The 24,185-nt window shown below is 31.5% G+C and overlaps 1 protein-coding gene across 3 annotated transcripts in view; it reads left to right on the forward strand.

The window, feature by feature from the left end:
• Window positions 1-23,923, forward strand: part of LOC141453264 (juvenile hormone esterase-like) — a 41,797-nt gene extending 17,874 nt beyond the window's left edge. The window contains exons 1-12 of one of the 3 annotated variants that reach the window (XM_074126255.1): window positions 16,065-16,286; window positions 17,093-17,342; window positions 18,325-18,651; window positions 19,031-19,180; window positions 19,994-20,141; window positions 20,226-20,411; window positions 20,942-21,138; window positions 21,219-21,369; window positions 21,447-21,628; window positions 21,741-21,873; window positions 23,149-23,275; window positions 23,372-23,923. In XM_074126255.1, coding sequence (XP_073982356.1) covers window positions 18,475-18,651; window positions 19,031-19,180; window positions 19,994-20,141; window positions 20,226-20,411; window positions 20,942-21,138; window positions 21,219-21,369; window positions 21,447-21,628; window positions 21,741-21,873; window positions 23,149-23,275; window positions 23,372-23,540 — 1,620 coding nt within the window. In that variant the 5' untranslated portion in view covers window positions 16,065-16,286; window positions 17,093-17,342; window positions 18,325-18,474 and the 3' untranslated portion in view covers window positions 23,541-23,923. Of the gene's footprint in view, window positions 1-16,064; window positions 16,287-17,092; window positions 17,343-18,324; window positions 18,652-19,030; window positions 19,181-19,993; window positions 20,142-20,225; window positions 20,412-20,941; window positions 21,139-21,218; window positions 21,370-21,446; window positions 21,629-21,740; window positions 21,874-23,148; window positions 23,276-23,371 lie in introns of those variants that run through there. The other 2 variants (XM_074126254.1, XM_074126256.1) reach the window with 2 other exon arrangements.
• Window positions 23,924-24,185: the final 262 nt, after the last annotated feature.

Raw genomic sequence — 24,185 nt, forward strand, 5'->3', positions numbered from 1 at the left:
ATCTTTTTTTCCTTTTTTTTAAATACAATGTACAAGCTTAACCTAACTTATAAACTAGATATTTAGCTATCCATTGAAATTCCTAAGATATGTTTTCTTCCTACATGGCAGGGGCTCACTTGCCCAACTTACAACTAAGCTTAACCTAACTTACAAACTAGATAATTTAGTCATCCACTGAATTTCCGAAGACATGGTTTCTTCTTGTATGGCAGGGGCACACTTGCCCAACTTACAACTAAGCTTAACCTAACATATAAACTATATACTTTAGCCATCCATTGTAATTCCTAAGATATGGTTTCTTCTTATATGGCAGGGACTCTCTTGCCCAACTTACAACTAAGGTTAACCTAACTTATAAACTAGATACTTTAGCCATCCTTTGAAATTCCTAAGATAGTTTCTTCTTGTATGGCAGGGGCACAGTTGCCAAACTTACTACTAAGCTTAATCTGACTTATAAACTAGATATTTAGCCATCCATTGAAATTCCTAAGATAGTTTCTTCTTGTATGGCAGGGGCTCACTTGCCAAACTTACAACTAAGCTTAACCTAACTTATGAACTAGATACTTTAGTGATCCATTGAATTTCATAAGATATGGTTTCTTCTTATATGGCAGGGGCTCACTTGCCAAACTTACAACTAAGCTTAACCTAACTTATAAACTAGATACTTTAGCCATCCTTTGAAATTCCTAAGATAGTTTCTTCTTGTATTGCAGGTGCACACTTGCCCTACTTACAACAAAGCTTAACCTAACTTATAAACTAGATACTTTAGCCATCCTTTGAAAGTCCGAAGATATGGTTTCTTCTTATATGGCCGGGGCACACATGCCCAACTTACAACTAATCTTAATCTAACTTACAAACTAGATAATTTAGCCATCCATTGTAATTCCTAAGAAATGTTTTCTTCTTATATAGCAAGGACTCTCTAGCCCAACTTACAACTAAGCTTAACCTAACTTACAAACTAGATAGTGTATTTAATTCGTATTAACCATTTTTGGCTTCCATATCATAGCTGCTTTGCCGTTGGTCATAACATTTAACATCATCTTGGTGTCTAATATCAAGAAGATTAGGGAGAAAAATAGTAAAAGATATCTTTTTTTCCTTTTTTTTAAATACAATGTACAAGCTTAACCTAACTTATAAACTAGATATTTAGCTATCCATTGAAATTCCTAAGATATGGTTTCTTCTTGTATGCCAGGGGCACACTTGCCTTACTTACAACTAAGCTTAATCTAACTTATAAACTAGATACTTTAGCCATCCATTGAATTTCATAAGATAGTTTCTTCTTGTATGGCAGGTGCACTCTTGCCCAACTTACAACTAAGCTTAACCTAACATATAAACTAGATACTTTCGCCATCCTTTGAAATTCCTAAGATATTGTTTCTTCTTATATGGCTGGGGCTCACTTGCCCAACTTACAACTAAGCTTAACCTAACATATAAACTATATACTTTAGCCATCCTTTGAAATTCCTAAGATATGGTTTCTTCTTATATGGCAGGGGCTCACTTGCCAAACTTACAACTAAGCTTAACCTAACTTATAAACTAGATACTTTAGCCATCCTTTGAAATTCCTAAGATAGTTTCTTCTTGTATGGCAGGTGCACACTTGCCCTACTTACAACAAAGCTTAACCTAACTTATAAACTAGATACTTTAGCCATCCTTTGAAAGTCCGAAGATATGGTTTCTTCTTATATGGCCGGGGCACACATGCCCAACTTACAACTAATCTTAATCTAACTTACAAACTAGATAATTTAGCCATCCATTGTAATTCCTAAGAAATGTTTTCTTCTTATATAGCAGGGACTCTCTAGCCCAACTTACAACTAAGCTTAACCTAACTTACAAAGTAGATAGTGTATTTAATTCGTATTAACCATTTTTGGCTTCCATATCATAGCGGCTTTGCCGTTGGTCATAAAATTTAACGTCATATTGGTGTCTAATATCAAGAAGATTAGGGAGAAAAATAGTAAAAGATATCTTTTTTTCCTTTTTTTTAAATACAATGTACAAGCTTAACCTAACTTATAAACTAGATATTTAGCTATCCATTGAAATTCCTAAGATATGTTTTCTTCCTACATGGCAGGGGCTCACTTGCCCAACTTACAAGTAAGCTTAACCTAACATATAAACTATATACTTTAGCCATCCTTTGAAATTCCTAAGATATGGTTTCTTCTTATATGGCAGGGGCTCACTTGCCAAACTTACAACTAAGCTTAACCTAACTTATAAACTAGATACTTTAGCGATCCTTTGAATTTCCTAAGATAGTTTCTTCTTGTATGGCAGGGGCACACTTGCCCAACTTACAACTAAGCTTAACCTATGTTATAAACTAGATACTTTAGCCATCCTTTAAAATTCCTAAGATAGTTTCTTCTTGTATGGCAGGTGCACACTTGCCCAACTTACAACTAAGCTTAACCTAACTTACAAACTAGATAATTTAGTCATCAATTGAAATTCCTTTGATATGGTTTCTTCTTATATGGCTGGGGCTCACTTGCCCAACTTACAACTAAGCTTAACCTAACTTATAAACTAGATACTTTAGCGATCCTTTGAATTTCCTAAGATAGTTTCTTCTTGTATGGCAGGGGCACACTTGCCCAACTTACAACTAAGCTTAACCTAACATATAAACTATATACTTTAGCCATCCTTTGAAATTCCTAAGATATGGTTTCTTCTTATATGGCAGGGGCTCACTTGCCCAACTTACAACTAAGCTTAACCTAACTTATAAACTAGATACTTTAGCGATCCTTTGAATTTCCTAAGATAGTTTCTTCTTGTATGGCAGGGGCACACTTGCCCAACTTACAACTAAGCTTAATCTATCTTATAAACTAGATACTTTAGCCATCCTTTAAAATTCCTAAGATAGTTTCTTCTTGTATGGCAGGTGCACACTTGCCCAACTTACAACTAAGCTTAACCTAACTTACAAACTAGATAATTTAGTCATCAATTGAAATTCCTTTGATATGGTTCCTTCTTATATGGCTGGGGCTCACTTGCCCAACTTACAACTAAGCTTAACCTAACATATAAACTATATACTTTAGCCATCCTTTGAAATTCCTAAGATATGGTTTCTTCTTATATGGCAGGGGCTCACTTGCCAAACTTACAACTAAGCTTAACCTAACTTATAAACTAGATACTTTAGCCATCCTTTGAAATTCCTAAGATAGTTTCTTCTTGTATGGCAGGTGCACACTTGCCCTACTTACAACAAAGCTTAACCTAACTTATAAACTAGATACTTTAGCCATCCTTTGAAAGTCCGAAGATATGGTTTCTTCTTATATGGCCGGGGCACACATGCCCAACTTACAACTAATCTTAATCTAACTTACAAACTAGATAATTTAGCCATCCATTGTAATTCTTAAGAAATGTTTTCTTCTTATATAGCAGGGACTCTCTAGCCCAACTTACAACTAAGCTTAACCTAACTTACAAACTAGATAGTGTATTTAATTCGTATTAACCATTTTTGGCTTCCATATCATAGCGGCTTTGCCGTTGGTCATAAAATTTAACGTCATATTGGTGTCTAATATCAAGAAGATTAGGGAGAAAAATAGTAAAAGATATCTTTTTTTCCTTTTTTTTAAATACAATGTACAAGCTTAACCTAACTTATAAACTAGATATTTAGCTATCCATTGAAATTCCTAAGATATGTTTTCTTCCTACATGGCAGGGGCTCACTTGCCCAACTTACAACTAAGCTTAACCTAACTTACAAACTAGATAATTTAGTCATCCATTGAATTTCCGAAGACATGGTTTCTTTTTGTATGGCAGGGGCACACTTGCCCAACTTACAACTAAGCTTAACCTAACATATAAACTATATACTTTAGCCATCCATTGAAATTCCTAAGATATGGTTTCTTCTTATATGGCAGGGGCTCACTTGCCAAACTTACAACTAAGCTTAACCTAACTTATAAACTAGATACTTTAGCGATCCTTTGAATTTCCTAAGATAGTTTCTTCTTGTATGGCAGGGGCACACTTGCCCAACTTACAACTAAGCTTAACCTATCTTATAAACTAGATACTTTAGCCATCCTTTAAAATTCCTAAGATAGTTTCTTCTTGTATGGCAGGTGCACACTTGCCCAACTTACAACTAAGCTTAACCTAACTTACAAACTAGATAATTTAGTCATCAATTGAAATTCCTTTGATATGGTTTCTTCTTATATGGCTGGGGCTCACTTGCCCAACTTACAACTAAGCTTAACCTAACTTATAAACTAGATACTTTAGCGATCCTTTGAATTTCCTAAGATAGAGTCTTCTTGTATGGCAGGGGCACACTTGCCCAACTTACAACTAAGCTTAACCTAACATATAAACTATATACTTTAGCCATCCTTTGAAATTCCTAAGATATGGTTTCTTCTTATATGGCAGGGGCTCACTTGCCCAACTTACAACTAAGCTTAACCTAACTTATAAACTAGATACTTTAGCGATCCTTTGAATTTCCTAAGATAGTTTCTTCTTGTATGGCAGGGGCACACTTGCCCAACTTACAACTAAGCTTAATCTATCTTATAAACTAGATACTTTAGCCATCCTTTAAAATTCCTAAGATAGTTTCTTCTTGTATGGCAGGTGCACACTTGCCCAACTTACAACTAAGCTTAACCTAACTTACAAACTAGATAATTTAGTCATCAATTGAAATTCCTTTGATATGGTTCCTTCTTATATGGCTGGGGCTCACTTGCCCAACTTACAACTAAGCTTAACCTAACATATAAACTATATACTTTAGCCATCTTTTGAAATTCCTAAGATATGGTTTCTTCTTATATGGCAGGGGCTCACTTGCCAAACTTACAACTAAGCTTAACCTAACTTATAAACTAGATACTTTAGCCATCCTTTGAAATTCCTAAGATAGTTTCTTCTTGTATGGCAGGTGCACACTTGCCCTACTTACAACAAAGCTTAACCTAACTTATAAACTAGATACTTTAGCCATCCTTTGAAAGTCCGAAGATATGGTTTCTTCTTATATGGCCGGGGCACACATGCCCAACTTACAACTAATCTTAATCTAACTTACAAACTAGATAATTTAGCCATCCATTGTAATTCCTAAGAAATGTTTTCTTCTTATACTGCAGGGACTCTCTAGCCCAACTTACAACTAAGCTTAACCTAACTTACAAACTAGATAGTGTATTTAATTCGTATTAACCATTTTTGGCTTCCATATCATAGCGGCTTTGCCGTTGGTCATAAAATTTAACGTCATATTGGTGTCTAATATCAAGAAGATTAGGGAGAAAAATAGTAAAAGATATCTTTTTTTCCTTTTTTTTAAATACAATGTACAAGCTTAACCTAACTTATAAACTAGATATTTAGCTATCCATTGAAATTCCTAAGATATGTTTTCTTCCTACATGGCAGGGGCTCACTTGCCCAACTTACAACTAAGCTTAACCTAACTTACAAACTAGATAATTTAGTCATCCATTGAATTTCCGAAGACATGGTTTCTTCTTGTATGGCAGGGGCACACTTGCCCAACTTACAACTAAGCTTAACCTAACATATAAACTATATACTTTAGCCATCCTTTGAAATTCCTAAGATATGGTTTCTTCTTATATGGCAGGGGCTCACTTGCCAAACTTACAACTAAGCTTAACCTAACTTATAAACTAGATACTTTAGCGATCCTTTGAATTTCCTAAGATAGTTTCTTCTTGTATGGCAGGGGCACACTTGCCCAACTTACAACTAAGCTTAACCTATCTTATAAACTAGATACTTTAGCCATCCTTTAAAATTCCTAAGATAGTTTCTTCTTGTATGGCAGGTGCACACTTGCCCAACTTACAACTAAGCTTAACCTAACTTACAAACTAGATAATTTAGTCATCAATTGAAATTCCTTTGATATGGTTTCTTCTTATATGGCTGGGGCTCACTTGCCCAACTTACAACTAAGCTTAACCTAACTTATAAACTAGATACTTTAGCGATCCTTTGAATTTCCTAAGATAGTTTCTTCTTGTATGGCAGGGGCACACTTGCCCAACTTACAACTAAGCTTAACCTAACATATAAACTATATACTTTAGCCATCCTTTGAAATTCCTAAGATATGGTTTCTTCTTATATGGCAGGGGCTCACTTGCCCAACTTACAACTAAGCTTAACCTAACTTATGAACTAGATACTTTAGCCATCCTTTAAAATTCCTAAGATAGTTTCTTCTTGTATGGCAGGTGCACACTTGCCCAACTTACAACTAAGCTTAACCTAACTTACAAACTAGATAATTTAGTCATCAATTGAAATTCCTTTGATATGGTTCCTTCTTATATGGCTGGGGCTCACTTGCCCAACTTACAACTAAGCTTAACCTAACATATAAACTATATACTTTAGCCATCCTTTGAAATTCCTAAGATATGGTTTCTTCTTATATGGCTGGGGCTCACTTGCTCAACTTACAACTAAGCTTAACCTAACTTATAAACTAGATACTTTAGCCATCCTTTGAAATTCCGATGATATGGTTTCTTCTTATATGGCAGGGGAACACTTGCTCAACTTAAAAACTAAGCTTAACCTAACTTATAAACTAATTACATCAGGCATCCTTTGAAATTCCTAAGATATGTTTTCTTCCTATATGGCAGGGGCTCACTTGCCCAACTTACAACTAAGCTTAACCTAACTTATAAAATAGATAACTTAGTCATCAATTGAAATTCCTTTGATATGGTTTCTTCTTATATGGCAGGGGCACACTTGCCCAACTTACAACTAAGCTTAACTTAACTTATAAACTAATTACATCAGGCATCCATTGAAATTCCTAAGATATGGGTTTTTCTGATATGGCAGGGGCATACTTCCCAACTTACAACTAAGTTTAACCTAAGTTACAAACTAGATATTTTAGCCATCCATTAAAATTCCTAAGATATAGTTTCTTCTGATCGGACTGGTGGGTAAGTGGGATTACAAAAAGATACAGACTTGAAGAAAACAAAGTCTTCAAAGAAAATGAAATTTAAGAATCAACAAGAAGACGATTAACAACTGAAACCCCAGCCTGAAATTAAAGAAATCAACCAAGAAACAAAAGATTTTAAAACAATGAAACGTGTAATGTATAAAATCGGAGCCAGTGTTTTTTGTCACGAAGTGTTGTGCAAGATGTGTATCCGAGATAAATCTAACACTATAATTAATATTTGATTCACATTTAGTCTTAAAATACCGAGTAAAAACATTGTTAGTGGCCACTAAAATGTTTTAAATGATTATAATTCCAAGTATTCATTTAGGTGAGGAGTGAACATGCAATTAGTTAAATGATTTAATTTTTTCATGCATTATTATCATGCTATTAGTTACACCATATTAATTGAAAATGAAAATGTAAAATAAGTGGAATTATAATTAATCTTGAAGCGAAATATTATACTAGAAAAGTTTTAAGAGTAAGCGTTAATTGAAGCTACATTTAGCTTTGAATCGTGTACTGTCTCTGTTAGCCTACTCCCGGGAGTAGTTGCCCAGGGAGCACCTCGAGGAGGTAGAGATCAGATTTCGCTCCCCAAAAATTACCTACCGATTATCGCAATAACTATGAGGTTTAGGATTATGTTTCCTTATTAATGCATTGTACAATCTTAAAATCTAGATATTGTTTTCAATAATTGAGAAAGTTTTAAGATTTGCTGTATTGACGTGTAATGGAATACTTGTTATAATAAAATTTCTCATGAACCTTGAATAATATTTTAATTTCCTTCAGTCTAGTATATTATATTTAAGAACATAAGAAATCTTTTTAGGGAAATGAAATGCCCTCCAATTGTTTTAAATAGAAATTGATGGATCTTTCCATAGCTTAAAATTTTTTTAATGAAGTAATTGACTAGCCCATTACTCATAAGAATCATATAAAGTCACTTAGTGTATTTTAAATCAAAGATATTTATATCTTTCTTTTTGTTCAATGCTTAACTCCAAAGTGAAGGTTGCCTTTCTTATTGTGCGCTTTAAAATTATTTCAAAATCCAATCAATTGTAGATTGTAGCATATTTCATTTGAATCCTTAATTGATTTCATTAATTAATTTTATTTTAAACTATTTGAATTTCTATTATAAAATTTTAATTTGCAGTGTTCTTATTGAATAAAATAATAAATATTGTTACTTATTTTTTTTCCAAAATTTGCTAAACCCCTGCTTATTCTGTTCAAGGTTGGTAAAGACGGTTCGGGATGACATACTTCACAATTCGGACTATTGATTGTTTTAGAAAAGTGTTAAGAAATGTCCCAAGGTCTGAAGCTATTTCAAGAGTTAAGTTACAACAAAAAAATAAATAAATAAATTTAAAATTAGAATAAACATAAATTTAAATTCAAAATATAAAAGTTAATAATGAAAAATAGAAATATAATTAAAGAAATACGAATCATTGCTTGTCTAGGCATGCAAGATTCATTGGTCGACCACGTGCTAATTCACTTTTTTAAATTTTTTAGTTAAAAAATATTTAAAATAATTCCGAAAATTAATTTTATGTTAAAATGTAAAATTTAATTAAGTGAAATAGAAAAATAATTAAAGAAATTCGAATTATTGCTTGTCCAGGCATGCAAGATTCATTGGTCGACCACGTGCTAATTCAATTCTTTTAATTTTTTAGTTAAAAAATATTTAAAATAATTCCGAAAATTAATTTTATGTTAAAATGTAAAATTTAATTAAGTGAAATAGAAAAATAATTAAAGAAATAAGAATTATTGCTTGTCTAGGCATGCAAGATTCATTGGTCGACCACGTGCTAATTCACTTTTTTAAATTTTTTAGTTAAAATTTTTTTAAAATAATACCGAAAATTAATTTTATGTTAAAATGTAAAATTTAATTAAGTGAAATAGAAAAATAATTAAAGAAATTCGAATTATTGCTTGTCCAGGCATGCAAGATTCATTGGTCGACCACGTGCTAATTCAATTCTTTTAATTTTTTAGTAAAAAAATATCTAAAACTCCGTAAATTTAATATATTTGTTATTAAATTTAATAAAAATTTGATTGAATTTAATTAAATAAATAATTAAATCTTACTTACGTGAACAGCATAGTAGATGTTCACTGGTCGGGAGCCCAATGGCAAATGACTGCAAAAATCTGTTAGTCGCCATATTTGAACTTGGATTTTTTATAAAATTAAATTTAAGCATCTTCCAAGGTCTAAAGCTTTTTCAAGAGTCAAGTTACTTCAAATAAATAAATAAATTTAAAATTACAATAAACATAAATTTAAATTCAATATGTAAAAATTAATAAAGTGAAATAGAAAAATAATTAAAGCAATAAGAATCATTGCTTGTCCAAGCATGCAAGATTCGTTGGACGACCACATGCTAAATTGTTTAATTTTTTATTAAAAATTATATTTAAAATAATAACCAAAATTAATTTCATGTTAAAATGTAAAAATTAATAAAGTGAAATAGAAATATAATAAAAAAATACGAATCATTGCTTGTCCAGGCATGCAAGATTCATTGGTCGACCACGTGGTAATTCACTTTTTTAAATTTTTTAGTTAAAAAATATTAAAAATAATACCGAAAATTAATTTCATGTTAAAATGTAAAAATTAATTAAGTGAAATAGAAAAATTAAAGAAATAAGAATTATTGCTTGTTCAGGCATGCAAGATTCATTGGTAGACCACGTGCTAATTCAATTCTTTTAATTTTTTAGTAAAAAAATATCTAAAACTCTTTAAATTTAATATATTTGTGTCACTTTATTAATTTTAATAAAAATTTGATTGAATTAAATTAAATAAATAATTAAATCTTACTTACGTGAACTGCATAGATGTTCACTGGTCGGGAGCCCAGTGGCAACTGACTGCAAAAATCAGTTAGTCGCCATATTTGAACTTGGATTTTTTATAAAATTAAATTTAAGCATAATTCAGTTTAAAATGGATTAATAACAAGTTAATTTAGATAAAAGAAATGATTTTCTCACACTATTAATAGTTTTAAAGTCTTTTTTAAAATAAATAATTTGGGACTACTTTATGACGTCACTCAAAAGCACAAGGTTTTGCGGAAGAATACAAAAAGTAGTTCCAGTTAAAAATTAATAATACTAATTCTTTTCTTTTAAAAAATGAAAGAATATTAAATTATCAAGTTGAAATAAGTAGTTAAAAAGTTTATTTTCCATTAGAAATAGTTTTTTAAGGCGAAAATGAGCACCTGTACTTCTGACCTTCTTTGGCTAATTCTTGAAAATCTGCTCGATAGATTTTCTTCGTATTTGGAATTTAAATTAAATAATAGGTAAAGTTTAATAATAAATTAGTGGTAAAACTTAAAATTTTATTTAAATACTAGTTTACGAGTGTGACCTAGGGCTGAAGTTGTACTCCAAAAGTGGTCTCAAAATAAGTTTTCAGAGAACGGTTTTCAGTAAAATTTATGTAATACGGCTTAAATAAAAAGTACACAAAGTTTGAACAAAATCTTTGAAGCTGTTTTTAAGAAAATCCGTAAAAACTACTTAACCTATTACCTACTCTTATACGAGACGAATTTCCACGAATCTATGCGATAAGTTTCTCTTTTAAGTTATTATTTTTGCAAAATCTTCATTGCCTGTAATACTACATTAGTGGTAAGATATTAATCTTGTGTTGAAATTGTTCATGGTAAGCCCTAAAGTAAAACCTATATACTAGCTACGTCAATATCTTTCATATTGAAAGTTTAATATTTTCTAATTAAAAAAACCTCGAGCTACCTAATAATTAATAAAACTATAGAGTTAATAACGAATGAACTGCATGCAGTACGTGCTGTCACTTCCAGGTAGCAGAACAATCACTATTTTCACGATTAAAGATTCTCTTTCAAGACTTTGGAGGCCTTTTTTAACAATTCTTTTTTCGTATTTTTTTCATTGTTTTTAATTTCTTATTATTAAAAAGATTAAAATGAAAAATAAATACAAATATTTAATTAACTATTTTTTTTATTATTTAAAAATAATTTATAAACTTTTTTACTTTTTCACTGGAATGCTGTTGTTTCTGCATTAGATAATTAATACTAAAGGCAATGCTAGATTGTACATGTTGGGTCAATCTATTTTGAAATACAATTGAAAACCATTGGAAAATGTAGAAATCGTCTTTTAACTTTACATGAAAACTCCTGTTTCGTAATTGAGAGTTAATATTAAAGCAGAAGTATGAATGTGAATTTAGATAGGTTTTTTTTTTTTTTTTTTTTTTTTTTTTCAACAGTAAGAAGTAAAAAAGATTGGAAAAAGTTGAAGTTCTTGCCTAATTTCGCCAGAATACTCCTGTTTCTGTTATGATTGTTAATAATAAGGTCAATTCAAGTTGGTACATTTTGGATTGATGTGTTTTGAAAAACAACGGGCAGAAACCATTGGAAAAAATGGAAATAGACTGTTAATTTCACTGTAATGCTGCTGTATCCGCATTTGATAGTTAATATTAAAGGCAATCCTACAGTTTATGTTGGATCGATCTATATTGAAAATCAAGAAGCAAAAACCATTGGCAAAAGTAGAAATCTTCTGCTTTCACTATGGTAAAATGTACATGTAGGTACGATCTTTTTTTAAGAGAATGAGGTAAAAAGCTATAGAAAAAGTCAAAATTGTCGTCTAATTTTGGTTATTTGATAGTTAGTGTTAAGACCAATGCTAGATTGTAATTGTAAAGTCTATCATTTTTGAAAAAAAGAAAGTAAAAACAATTGCAAAAATGGAACTTTCATACCGATTTCACTGAGGTTCGTGATTTCTGTATGCGATAATTAATAATAAGACAATGCTACAGAAATTATTCTGCTCCTGTATTTAATAGTTAATATTAAGGCTAGAGCTAATGATTGTGCACAATGGGTCGATCAGTTTCGAAACACAACTAGTAAATACCATTGGATATAGGAGATTTTGTCCCCAGGTAGACTACTGATTCACTTATTCCAATGGTTTTTCTTTCTTGTTTCCCAAAATTGATTGATCTAGCTTACATAATCTACCCTTGGTCTTAAAACTAACTGTCAATTACGGAAACATAAGTATTCTAGTTAAATTACGAGAAATATTCCACCTTTCATTCATATTTTACGTAACAATAATTATTTTGCAGTGAAAATGCAACAATGTCCGTGTTTTAAACTTAAATTCTCGCGCCTCCCTCCTATAAAATACATTTCCAACTTCTCAGTTCTAAAATATTAGTCGCATAGAATTAAAAGAAAAAATATTTTTTTTTAACATGTACTAGATTTCAATTATTTTTATTCATAATTTTTACAAATGTTTGAGTATTTATTAATATTTTGGATAACATCACGTAACCTCCCTTACTCAGTCTGCTCAGTAAGTGAAGTATGGCCCGCGTAGAATAGTCAGGTTGAAATCTTGTTTGTTATTCTTCCTCTGAGATTTTGTTACGCTACCATTTAGGCCCAGCGTCACTTCAATGGTGAAGGGGGGGGGGGGTTGAGATGAAGAAGAAAACAATAAAATAAAATGCAATAAGTAAAGGAGAGAAAATAAAAAAAGAATAAAAGAAAATGCATTCAGGGCGCCACGCTGTTTTAAGTTAGTTCCGCAGGAAACAGCGAAACCTACGGGAACATAATAATAGTTTTTAGGCCTGCAACTAAAAATAAAATAGGGTGGAGGGAGGGAGTTCTGGGATAAAAAGAAAAAGACGAAGGCAATTTGGAGACAACAATGTATATTGAAAAAGAAGTTTGTAAAAAAAAAAAAAGAAGATTATTGGGTGGCAAATGTATATCTTCTGATACAATATTATTTACCCTTACGGTACTTAGCACAAGTATACGATATATTAAATCAAGTGATAGCTGTATTTACAGAAGGAACAAAATAACAAAAACCCTTGTTTAGGGAAAGAAAAGACGAAGGCGGAAGCTTCCTTATCACTGTACTATTTCTTATACTAAACCAATAAAATTATCCTCATAGGGTTACAAAAAAAATAAAAAATTACACTGTTGAAAACCTTAATACTATAAAATATAATTAGGAAAAAAACCCGTGAAAACTATATACATAACTATATACAAAAGAAATACTCCACTTACCCCAGGCCTGGGTCTTACTTTGATTTTTTTGCGTGGGTGAAATTGTATTTTCGCTTTTCCGGCGCTTGTTCCGTAGTCCACTGCAGCACTCTCTACTTCCTTTTCTGTAGTAAATTACGTGAAGGGCAATCCCCACACTGGGAAATGTTACAGAAAAAAAATGTTCACCAACACTGGTAACTTCAACCCCTCACACGGACTTTCCAATTTCTGTATGAAAATTGTAGGTGCATCCGGCCAAGCCGAAGAAAAGGAAGTCACCTTATAACAGAGCTATCCGTCACTTACTGCTCACAGTCGAGCTCTGGCTCCTCGCATACGCGCCGCTCTGTTTATCCCCTTTTGTTCGCTTCTTCATAAACAGGCCGAAGTACAATTTCACTTGCTTATCTTACCAAAGACGTATTTCTTTGTATTCATATTCTATTTTTATGTATACATTTGTCCCCAATTGAACTCTTTAACAAAAACTTACAGTTTAAAATGTTAAGTATAAGGGTTGATTAAACGCCAAAAGGTACACAAATCAGCAAGCACCCAACATTTCATTAATATTTAAGTAATTTTACTGCAATAATATTCATTAATATTTTTTAGAATTTATTAGATGTCACAGACCCTTATGCTGGCCATTTTCGTCTACAAAATATATGTTCAAGTAGCCCTGTAGATTGACTGTAATATCTAGTTATTTATAATAATCAAACTGTTAATTACAGGTTAAAAAGAAAAACGTTATAAAAAATTAAAAAAAAAATTATGAGGCTAAAAAATTCAAAACCTTTTTTAAAAAATGCTTACATCAACATACATCAATGATTTTATTTATTTAATTTATTTATTTTTATTTTTAAATAAAAATCGTCGGTTTAAGTTCTTTCTTCGATTAAAGTAATTGTTATTTTATGAAGTAGTCAAACGTTTATAATAATAGGTAATAATTATCTGGGTTGAATAATCTACTTGTTGTAAACTGTGTGTTATTTGTGCTCACGAATATTTTGGTAAGACGAATTCAAGACAGTAACCGACTCTAACTTTGCCTTTTTCTACTTTAACATGCATGTACGTGTATGTAATTTATCATAAATATAACAAATAAATATTATAAATGAAGTGGCCAGCATAAGGGTCTGTGACATCTAATAAATTCTAAAAAATATTAATGAATATTATTGCAGTAAAATTACTTAAATATTAATGAAATGTTGGGTGCTTGCTGATTTGTGTACCTTTTGGCGTTTAATCAACCCTTATACTTAACATTTTAAACTGTAAGTTTTTGTTAAAGAGATTTTTGTACCTTTTGGATGGATTTTCCTTTTTGTCTATTTTGCAAAATTACATGTCTGCTTTACAGATTTTTTTTTTAATTTGGAATAAGCATTTCTATCATTATAACCTGATGAGGTGTTAAGTCGGAACCGTAACTACCACTGGAGTGATCTTTTTAAAGAATTATTATAGTTGCGGTCCCCCAAACCAGCCTCAATTACAATTTTTTTTGGAAAAAGCGTTTTGAATAACATAGGAAGGTATTTGTACGTAAATAGCAAAATTAAACTGCGATTTCACAGTACTTCCTTTTAAGAGGAGTAAGAAAAATAAACTGCCATAGCAGACTTTTAGGCAAAGAGGCAAAGATTTTTTAATCGAACGACAATTCATTGATTTAAATAGGTTCACTCATTGATAATTTAAATGATTGCAGTACTTCCTCTTAGTAGGTGCAAGAGCATGATAGCACTTCACAGCAACGTGGAGCTTTAACCACTTATTCGAGCTAAATTTTATCTAAATCGGACTGAGCGTTATAGAAATGTTGGTAATAATAGTTTTAGAAAGGGCCTTACTTGGGTGGGGCAAACTCCCCTCCTTAAGAGGCACAGCGTCGAGACTTTAAAAGTGCAAATATGTACAAAATTTCGATTCGAATGACACTTCATTCATGAAAATCGGTTCACGTGTCGATAATTTGAAACGATTGCTATACTTTCCCTTAACAAGTGTAAGAGCTGATCGCCGCTTTAATGTTACGTAGGGGAGCCCTAACTCTATCATCCTACCAAATTTTTTCAAAATCGGGCCAAGATTTACAGAGTAATTAGTAATAATAATTTTGGAGGGGGCCTTACATTAAGGGGGCTAACTCCTCTCTCATTCGATATACAGCGTCGAGACCCCCAAAAGGCACATCTACATAAAATTCCGAATCGAATGACACCTCATTCATGAAAATCGGTTCGCGCGTTTAGGCGCTACGTTGTTTACAAAAAAGGTAACAAGAAGGTAAAGGGGAACAAGAACAAGAACATTTTTTGAAAAAGCCGTTTTTGCTCATTTTCGGCAACTTTTTTCTCGAAACCTATTAGATCTGGGTTGTTGCAAAAAAATTACAGTTATAAAGGAGGGTTTGCCCTATAATTTAAAGAAAATTTGGGAATTTTATCTTTTATAGAAAAAGAGAAAAAAATTGTCAAAGTTGGGTGTTTTTCAACGTTACGCTTTTTCTTGCAGTTTTTGACGATCAACCCTTATACAACTGTCCTACCGGACAGTTTTAATTATTGAAATTAAAATTAATTAAGAATTCTTGTTACCAGATTTTCCATCTGTAACAATTTAATAAAAAGGAACCTTATTTAATGATATTAAGTAACGTATGAATATATTACATACAGTTGTTTATGTATTTTGGGAGAATCGTTTCAAGTTTTTGCTATAGTTATACTTCGTATAATATAGCCAGTGTAAGAAAAAATAACAAGATGACAATGTTAGGGCTTGAAAAAGGTGAGAAATATATCGAATCTTTGGTGTTTATACAGGATGGTGATTTCGGCAATTCAGATGAAAAATTAAATGGCTTCATAGATAGGACTGATAAGAAGTTACTAGCTCTGCGTTTCACTGGTAATGGACTATTTCGTTACAAGAATGAAGAAGGTAGTAGTGCCTTCAAGCAGGAGTAGAATGAGAAGTACATACTTGCTGGAGCAAGTGTTGTGTGAACAAGACCTTTCCTTTTGTATCGGCTTAATAAGGTATTTTGCTTATCTTTGTCACTTTGCCCATTTCACTTTTACTTTAATATCCACCAAGCACTTGTTACAATTCAATTACTTTTTCTTGCTTATAATAATTACAAGGTGTTACGATCAAGTAGAATGTTATTCAGTTTTCAACGGATTTATTTGCTTTAGATAAATGTTTTTACGAGTCGTCGGTCAAGTTTCGTGTGATGAAATAGAGATACAGAATTTAGTCTAGTAATTATTTATTTATTTATTTTTTGTAGACTTTCGAGAAACACATTCTATTATTTACATGAAATAATACTTTCATTTAGATGAGATAATTTTTTCGGTCGCCATATTTTGTTTTAAAAATTGCGCCATATTTCTGAACGCCCACTTCGACCCAGCGCTATAGATGGGGCGTTGTGGGCTTCGCGTGAGCGAAAATAGTGACGTCATTAGTGACGTTTTCGCCACGACCACAACGACCGCGGTCGCCAAGTGGAACGCCTGAAAGTATGTTTTGGTCGTTGTGGTCGCCAAGTGGAACGTGTTATAGCACTCTCTTTCTCTGCATGAAATACTTCATTTTTCCCTTTTCGCTTTCTTTAGTTTTTTAGATCTCCAATTTCAACATCTCATTAATCAATAATAACTGTAGTGCAATTTTATTTTGTTAGTTCCAGTTTTCGCAAACTGGTAGTATTCAAGTTGATTTAATTCGTTAAACTTCATCTACACTGGCAGAATCTATTTACTGTATATATAGTTAGAAATATTCAAGGTAGTATATTCAAGTGCCATGAAATAAGAACTATAATTTGGTTTCATAGCCTGGTGAAATGAGCACAGTGATAGATACTATAGTCTGGAGCTTTCTATATTTATCCAGTGCTTTCCGACCCCGTCAGACTGCAGCTTAGTATGCTTGGCTTTCATCTAGAAATGATTCTCTCTATTAGTCCTTCTTTACATCGAGCAGTCTGCCGATTATATAAGGTGATTCTCATCGAGTCTATTATGAGGTATAAAGAAGTCAAGAAAATCTACTTACCATTCTTCCAGTGTGGGACTGTTTTTCAGGTAGTCTCATCTATAATTACATACGTTCTAAATATCACAACATAAACATATAACTTTTTTTTTCTGATAAATAATCTTTCTCTTTTAATGTGAATAATGAATGTTTTAATTTTCAATCTAATAAAACTTTTATTTGGCAAAATTAAACCTCTTTTCCTCAGAATATTAATTCTGATTAATGATTAGATTCTGTACTCGCTTCAGCGGTATATTCCTATAGCAAAATATTAAATTTCTTAGGAAGATGGTAACCTTTAAACCAAATAAAAGTTATATTTTTTATACAAATAATGTAACTGTTAAATTAAGAAAAACAAAGTTTAAGTTCTTTAAAGCATTTATTTAACAGTGCATGTCAACGCTACATTTATAATTATTTTACATATACATACATTGATTAAATGATGATTGTGGTACTGGTAGCGATTCCCAATGTACTCCTTATATTTATTTAGTGTTTAATATGAGAAGTTTCTTGTTAAGTATGTTTGCTAGATGCCTCTGAAGAATTGATAGTTACTAAAGCCCGCCTGAAAAAATTGGAATTATATACTATTACATTTTCTACTACATTGAACAAAATTACATGTGAATGGTGAAGGCTTTTTCAAATAATAGTTTTTTGTTTCTCTTCTTCTCCTTCTACTTCTTATCGTTTTTGGTTTCATGAACTAATGCAGATAAGCTATTTATTTTATAATCTTCATAAAAAAGTTAATCATCTTTAAAAAAAAAAATCAAGAAAACTTGATACTTTCAAAATCGAAGTCATAGTGTTTTTTTTTTAATTTTAGGCCGATATCAAGCTAAGGTTTTTTGATTAATATTTTTTCCTAAATCTTCTTTGTAATCTTTTAATCTGATGAGTTTTTATAGGCGCTAAGGTTGAAACCTCAATTTTCTTTATTATTTCATTTTCGTGTACACATGTAAAGTTTTGTAAATAAATATTTTATTATTATTAATTTGCCTTATTTTGTAGGTGGAATCACTTTTTTTAAAATAGGGATTTGAGTCAAATCGTTCCATCATTGGATTCGTTCCAGTGGAACGAGTCTGCTTAAATAGCCAACCAAGAAGCTAAACAGGCTCAGAAGGGGAAAGATTTCATAAGTGAGTAGTATAACTTAACATGCGTCTGTGTTTACTATTCATCTTAATACTTTTAGCAAGCGGTTATTCATTAATAGTTAAAACTAAACTCGGAAACGTACAAGGGGAAGTTAGAAAATCAAGAGATGGTAAAATTTATCATGCTTTTACAAAATTACCGTACGCTAAGCCGCCCTTGGGAAAATTAAGATTTAAGGTACGTTTACGTAATAAATTGTATTATGTTTACTTACATAAGGAAGTATTAGCATTACTTTCTAAAGTGAAGACCAATTTTACTGTAATAACATTGAACTAACACATGCCAAATATATAAGTAATAATAAAATAGATTTCTAAGAATTATTTTGAAACATAATTTTAATTATCCAACATTTCTTTAATGCTTCTTTGGATTAACATACTACTAATTCTCATTTAACGGTCGCTAAATTTTGTTTATATGAGTGGGAAAATATATATTTTGAGCTAGTCACGTTTGTTTGCTCTGTTTTGTCTTAAACTGATCTGTAAAATTAATAAAATATGAACGACTAAATAAATAAAAATAATTTTAGATATTGGAATTTGTTTAGAATCCAGTGAAAGCAGAACCATGGCAGGGAACGTTGAACGCCACTGAGGATCTTCCAAAATGCATACAAATACCATCTTTCATACCGAGTATGAGAAACAAACCAATTGGTCAAGAAGATTGTTTGTACCTTAGCGTTTATACGCCGGAGGTGTGTAGCTAAAATTTAATTGTATATTGCAAGAGTATTTTCGGTGATTAAGCCAGGATAAGTTGTCAATTATCGTAACCGTGTGACGTCTCTTGATTTCAAAGGATAAGTTTATCGTAGATGTTAATACCGTTAACTCATATCTAGAAGGTTACCTGTTTGACAACAGACGATGGAGCTCTACGCAAATTTTCTGTGAAGAAGGCCAGTTAATTTTTGCGTATAAAGGTACTTAAGTGATTTAAATTTTCATTTATAATTTGAATTAACCAATAGGAGAAACAGCTAAGAAAAACAAAAGCATCAAAAGAATTAAAAATGACGATAAGCTTGTACACACACAAACCAAAAGAATCCCAATTGAATTACAGATGCTTCAAAGGCAGCATGAGTCATAGGAAACAAGTTCTACGTGGTGAATCCATAAATTTTTGACGAATGAGCTCTAGTAATCACTCTATACGATATATGTGTGAAATGTTTTACAATTAAGATTTCTTTGTTGAGAAAAAGTCCAAACTAATCTTACTGAGGGTCAGCTAGTATAGTGAGTGATAGAAGAAGGGCTATAAGTCAAATCTCTACATCAAACTGATGAATCAATCTCTGATCATGGATAAAAATCAGTAAATGGTTAGAAATAAGAAAAAACGTAAGTGCTATACGGATTAAATCAGTAATATCTAGCTCTGAGGACGCAACCATCTTTTCATCAATCTTTTTTTTTGTGTGTTTTTAAACAGTTTCGGATTTCTGGTGAACTTAGTATTCCCTGAAATTACTTTTCAATATACATACTTTCTTTTTTAAAAGGTTTCTCCAACTGAAAATCTACCTGTGCTCGTCTACGTGCATGGAGGAGGTTTTAGATGTGGAGATGTTGGTTCTAAACACAGTGCAGATTTTTTTATGGATGAAAATGTGGTCATAGTAAATTTACATTACAGACTGGCTGCACTAGGTAACTTTAATATTAAAAAGTATCTTACACAATTTCTTTTTAAGTAGTTGGACTAAGTAGATATTGCTTTTTTTATTTTTCCAGGTTTTCTTAGCACGGAAAATTCTATTATGCCTGGTAATTTTGGATTAAAAGACCAAGCATTAGCTTTGAAATGGGTTCATGAAAACATAGATTCTTTTGGTGGTGATCCGAACAAAATTACCATTTTCGGTGAGAGTGCAGGAGGGGTTAGTACACACTATCTGTCCATGTCTCCGCTTTGTAAAGGTAATTAAATCATTATTACTAAAAAAATTAAATTCTCAAGTATGAAAGGAATACAGCGCTGTGAATTCCACTCGAATTGTGACTATATTCTGCTAGTTAAGTTTTCTCAGATGATTAAATATTAATGGCTAAGTGGAACTATAATATTGAATTCAGCCAACATTTGACTTCCTTAGTATAGTTCGGAAGTAAATTAAAAAAAAAAACATCAAAATTGTAAGATTATAAAAAATACACTTAGATAGAATTAAAATTTTTAAATTATACTTTGGTACTATATTTGTTTGATAATTTATTTTGTTAAGGTGGGTCATGACAATATTTTTCTTACAAAAAATAAATTTCGAAAATGATATACAATAGTAATTGAATCTAAAAAGTTAGTTATGAAAACAAAAAGTGATTGTATTTCTTATTATTACCCTGCACTAACTCCGTTCTGCCTTTAATAACCTGTTTGGTTTTATTGATCTATAACTGAAATAACTAAGGGACTTCGACAAATTATTACTCACCCGAAACATTTTCAGATCTTGTAAACGGAGTAATATCAGAAAGCGGTGCAGTAAACCAGTTCTGGGGATTTGGTGCACCAGGCACGGCTAGACCATTAGCAGAAGAAGTTGCCCGTAAAGTCGGCTGTGGTGATAGATCCGATGAAGAAATGTTGGCATGCCTGCAAGAAGTTAATGTCACTGAGCTTATTACCGTTGAATTGGATTTTCTTGTGTGTATTTCTTCAGTATTACTGATTGATTAATTCTTCTATTTATATTTTTGTATTTGTGGCCTATTTGTGACTTTTAGTTTTGGGATTTTGATCCTGTCGTCGTTTTTCGCCCAGTCCAAGAGCCAGAAGCAGAAGGAGCTTTCATGCCATTTGATCCTTTGCACAAAGAGACCAATAAGCCTTGGCTCACTGGTGTTGTGAAAAATGAAGGACTTATTAAAACAGCATGTACACACGCAATTAGTTAACCTTGAATTAAGAAGGAAAAAATTTATGTTCATTTTGAATATTATTTCTTTTTACAGCACTTTTAACCCAAGATATATCTGTGACTAAACAGTTTATAGATAATATTGATGAATTTCTCCCTAGAATGCTATATCTTAACAATACCTGTCCTAAAGTGAAGAGAACCGCGGAAATACTAAAAAATAAATATTTTCCAAATCCCATCACAATAGAATCTGCTCAACAAGGACTCTGTGATGTGAGTAAAGTGTCTCATTTAGTGGCATTTCGTAATAATTAGCTTTTAACAATGTTCTTATTAATGATTATTTAGTCTAATTAGTTCTTTTTTGTAATTTAACTTTATATAGCTCTACTCCGACGCTTTTTTCATCTATCCTATGTGTGAAGGAGTTAGAAGACATAAAGGGCCTTTGTATCAATATTTCTTCGATTATAGAGGAGGAAGCAGTCTTCTAGATAAATGGGGAGACCTGAATTTGGGTTAGTATATATTGTGAGTTTAAGAAAACGCCTCCTATGTCGCATAGAAGTTCCTAATTTCTCACATGTTGTGACGTATGAGTTCTAATTCTGTTAGGATCAAACGATGGTTGTTAGTCGAAATCATGAAAAGAAGTGAGTAGTTAGAGGTAATAGAAGACCTGATGACTAAAACTTCCGCCTAGATCCTGGACTTCTTCTGAGATCTGTGTCTGATGGAAAACCGAACTTATGTTAATTGCCTCATTGTTAACTTTTTTATTTTCTTATTTTGAGTTCTGGTTTGTTGGGTATAGGTCCTAAAAAAAATAATCGCATTTTGAATTGTTTCGTCAGTGAGTGATAAGATGTGGAAATGTGTGTACCACCTGAGAAGAATGGGAAGGTTATTCTTTATTATGGTTACTTAGCGACTGTTGCTGCTGCCTTTCCTCATTGAGTTTTGATTATGTGGTTATTTATTTATTTGGTTTAATTATTGGTGCATGTTCGGTAAATATAAAATTGTAACAGTAAATCTTCTACACTAGGAGTGCTGTTCTTTTTTTTATGCCTGATAGTTTCATCCGATAGGAAAAAGGAATTTGCCAATTTCAGCATTTTTAATGCCAAGCTTTTGACTTAGGGTCTAAGTTATCTATCTGACTAATTAGTATAGCACATTCATTTTGTCTTCATATTTCAATTGCACTTTGAATACGGTTTATGAACAACGATTATCATGTTATGTTTAAAATGTAAAAGTTACGAATATTGAAATGCAAATTAAATATGTAATCAAAACCTATGTTCAATGCGATTCAGTCAGCATTAATATAGAAGGTTACCTGGTCCTTAGGTCGAAAGCTTGGCAAAAATAATTAAAAAATATTGCAATTTACAGTTGTGTTGGGTCCTGCATTTGACTTTCGTATATATGTTTTTTTTTGTATATTGAGTTTTGCTTATGTTTCGTTACACTTTAAATGATTTGCTCACATACAGATTTGTTCGGATGTCCTGGGCTTGAAGTTGCGTTGTTAGATATTACTGTTTCATTTATTGATACCATGCTCTTGTTGGTTTATATCTATATAGTTATTCTCAAATATTATCTGATTCAATGTCAGTAATCATTTTTAATTAATGACGATTAATAGTTATATCTATCAAGTCATTGTTTCAAATGTCCTAACTTAACAAAAACAATGTTTCCGTCTCAGGTCGAGAACTATTCATCTAGCCCAAATAGTTATCAGTAAACAATAAAACATTTAACTTGAATAATCTTTGCAGGTGTATCACATGCAGATGAACTTTTATTGTTATTTAACTGGAGAGAAAATTTTCCAAAGAGGAGAACTAAAGATGAACAACTTTCAGGAATATTAGTGAAGATGTGGGCCAATTTTGCTAGAAATCAGTTGAGTAATTTCTGTATTCAGTTGTTTAAGTAAATCGTATGATTAAAATATGAAAATATTCAATGATTTTAATTACGTATTCATTAATTTAACAGAAACCCCTCACCTAGTGGAGACCCCTTATGGCCTGAAGGAAGTTCTAGTCATGAATATCTACATATTGCGGAAAATTTCTCAGTGAAAAAAAATCTTAAGCAAAATGTACAAGAGTGGTGGTCAAATCTTCCTATTTATAAAACTGCCAATATAAAAAGCGAACTATAATTTTAAAAAACGGAAAGAAAGAAAAAATTGTAATTATCATGATAAGGTAAAGTAAATCATAATAATAAATAATAATCCATGTTTAATCATATATTTATTTAATATTGCGCTGATAAAATTCTGCTGGGTTGACACCCGTTAAGATAGTGAACTTAAATAAGTAAAGATTAGATGCTTGAGATACTTTTATCCCATAATACTTTTAATGATTTTAATTTTTGTATATTTATACTCCTCAAATGATATTTTTCTACCATAATACTTTTAATGATATTAATTTTTGTATATTTATACTCCTCAAATGATATTTTTCTTATCAAATATATTTCTTATTACATTTTTGTAGGACATTACTATATGAATAAAACAATAATGATAATTTAGTACATTATTATTGCTTTTAAAAATATTCTCTCCATTTATTAAAACTGCCCGGTAGGACAGTTGTATAAGGGTTGACCATCAAAAACTGCACGAAAAAGCGTAACGTTGAAAAACACCCAACTTTGACAATTTTTTTCTCTTTTTCTATAAAAGATAAAATTCCCAAATTTTCTTTAAATCTTACTCCAAACCCTCCTTCATAACTGTAATTTTTTTGCAACCACCCAGATCTAATAGGTTTCGAGAAAAAAGTTGCCGAAA

The sequence above is a fragment of the Rhodnius prolixus genome, unplaced genomic scaffold (assembly GCF_049639745.1).
Source record: "Rhodnius prolixus isolate KJV_2025 unplaced genomic scaffold, Rpr scaffold_3, whole genome shotgun sequence".
Lineage (NCBI taxonomy): Eukaryota > Metazoa > Arthropoda > Insecta > Hemiptera > Reduviidae > Rhodnius > Rhodnius prolixus.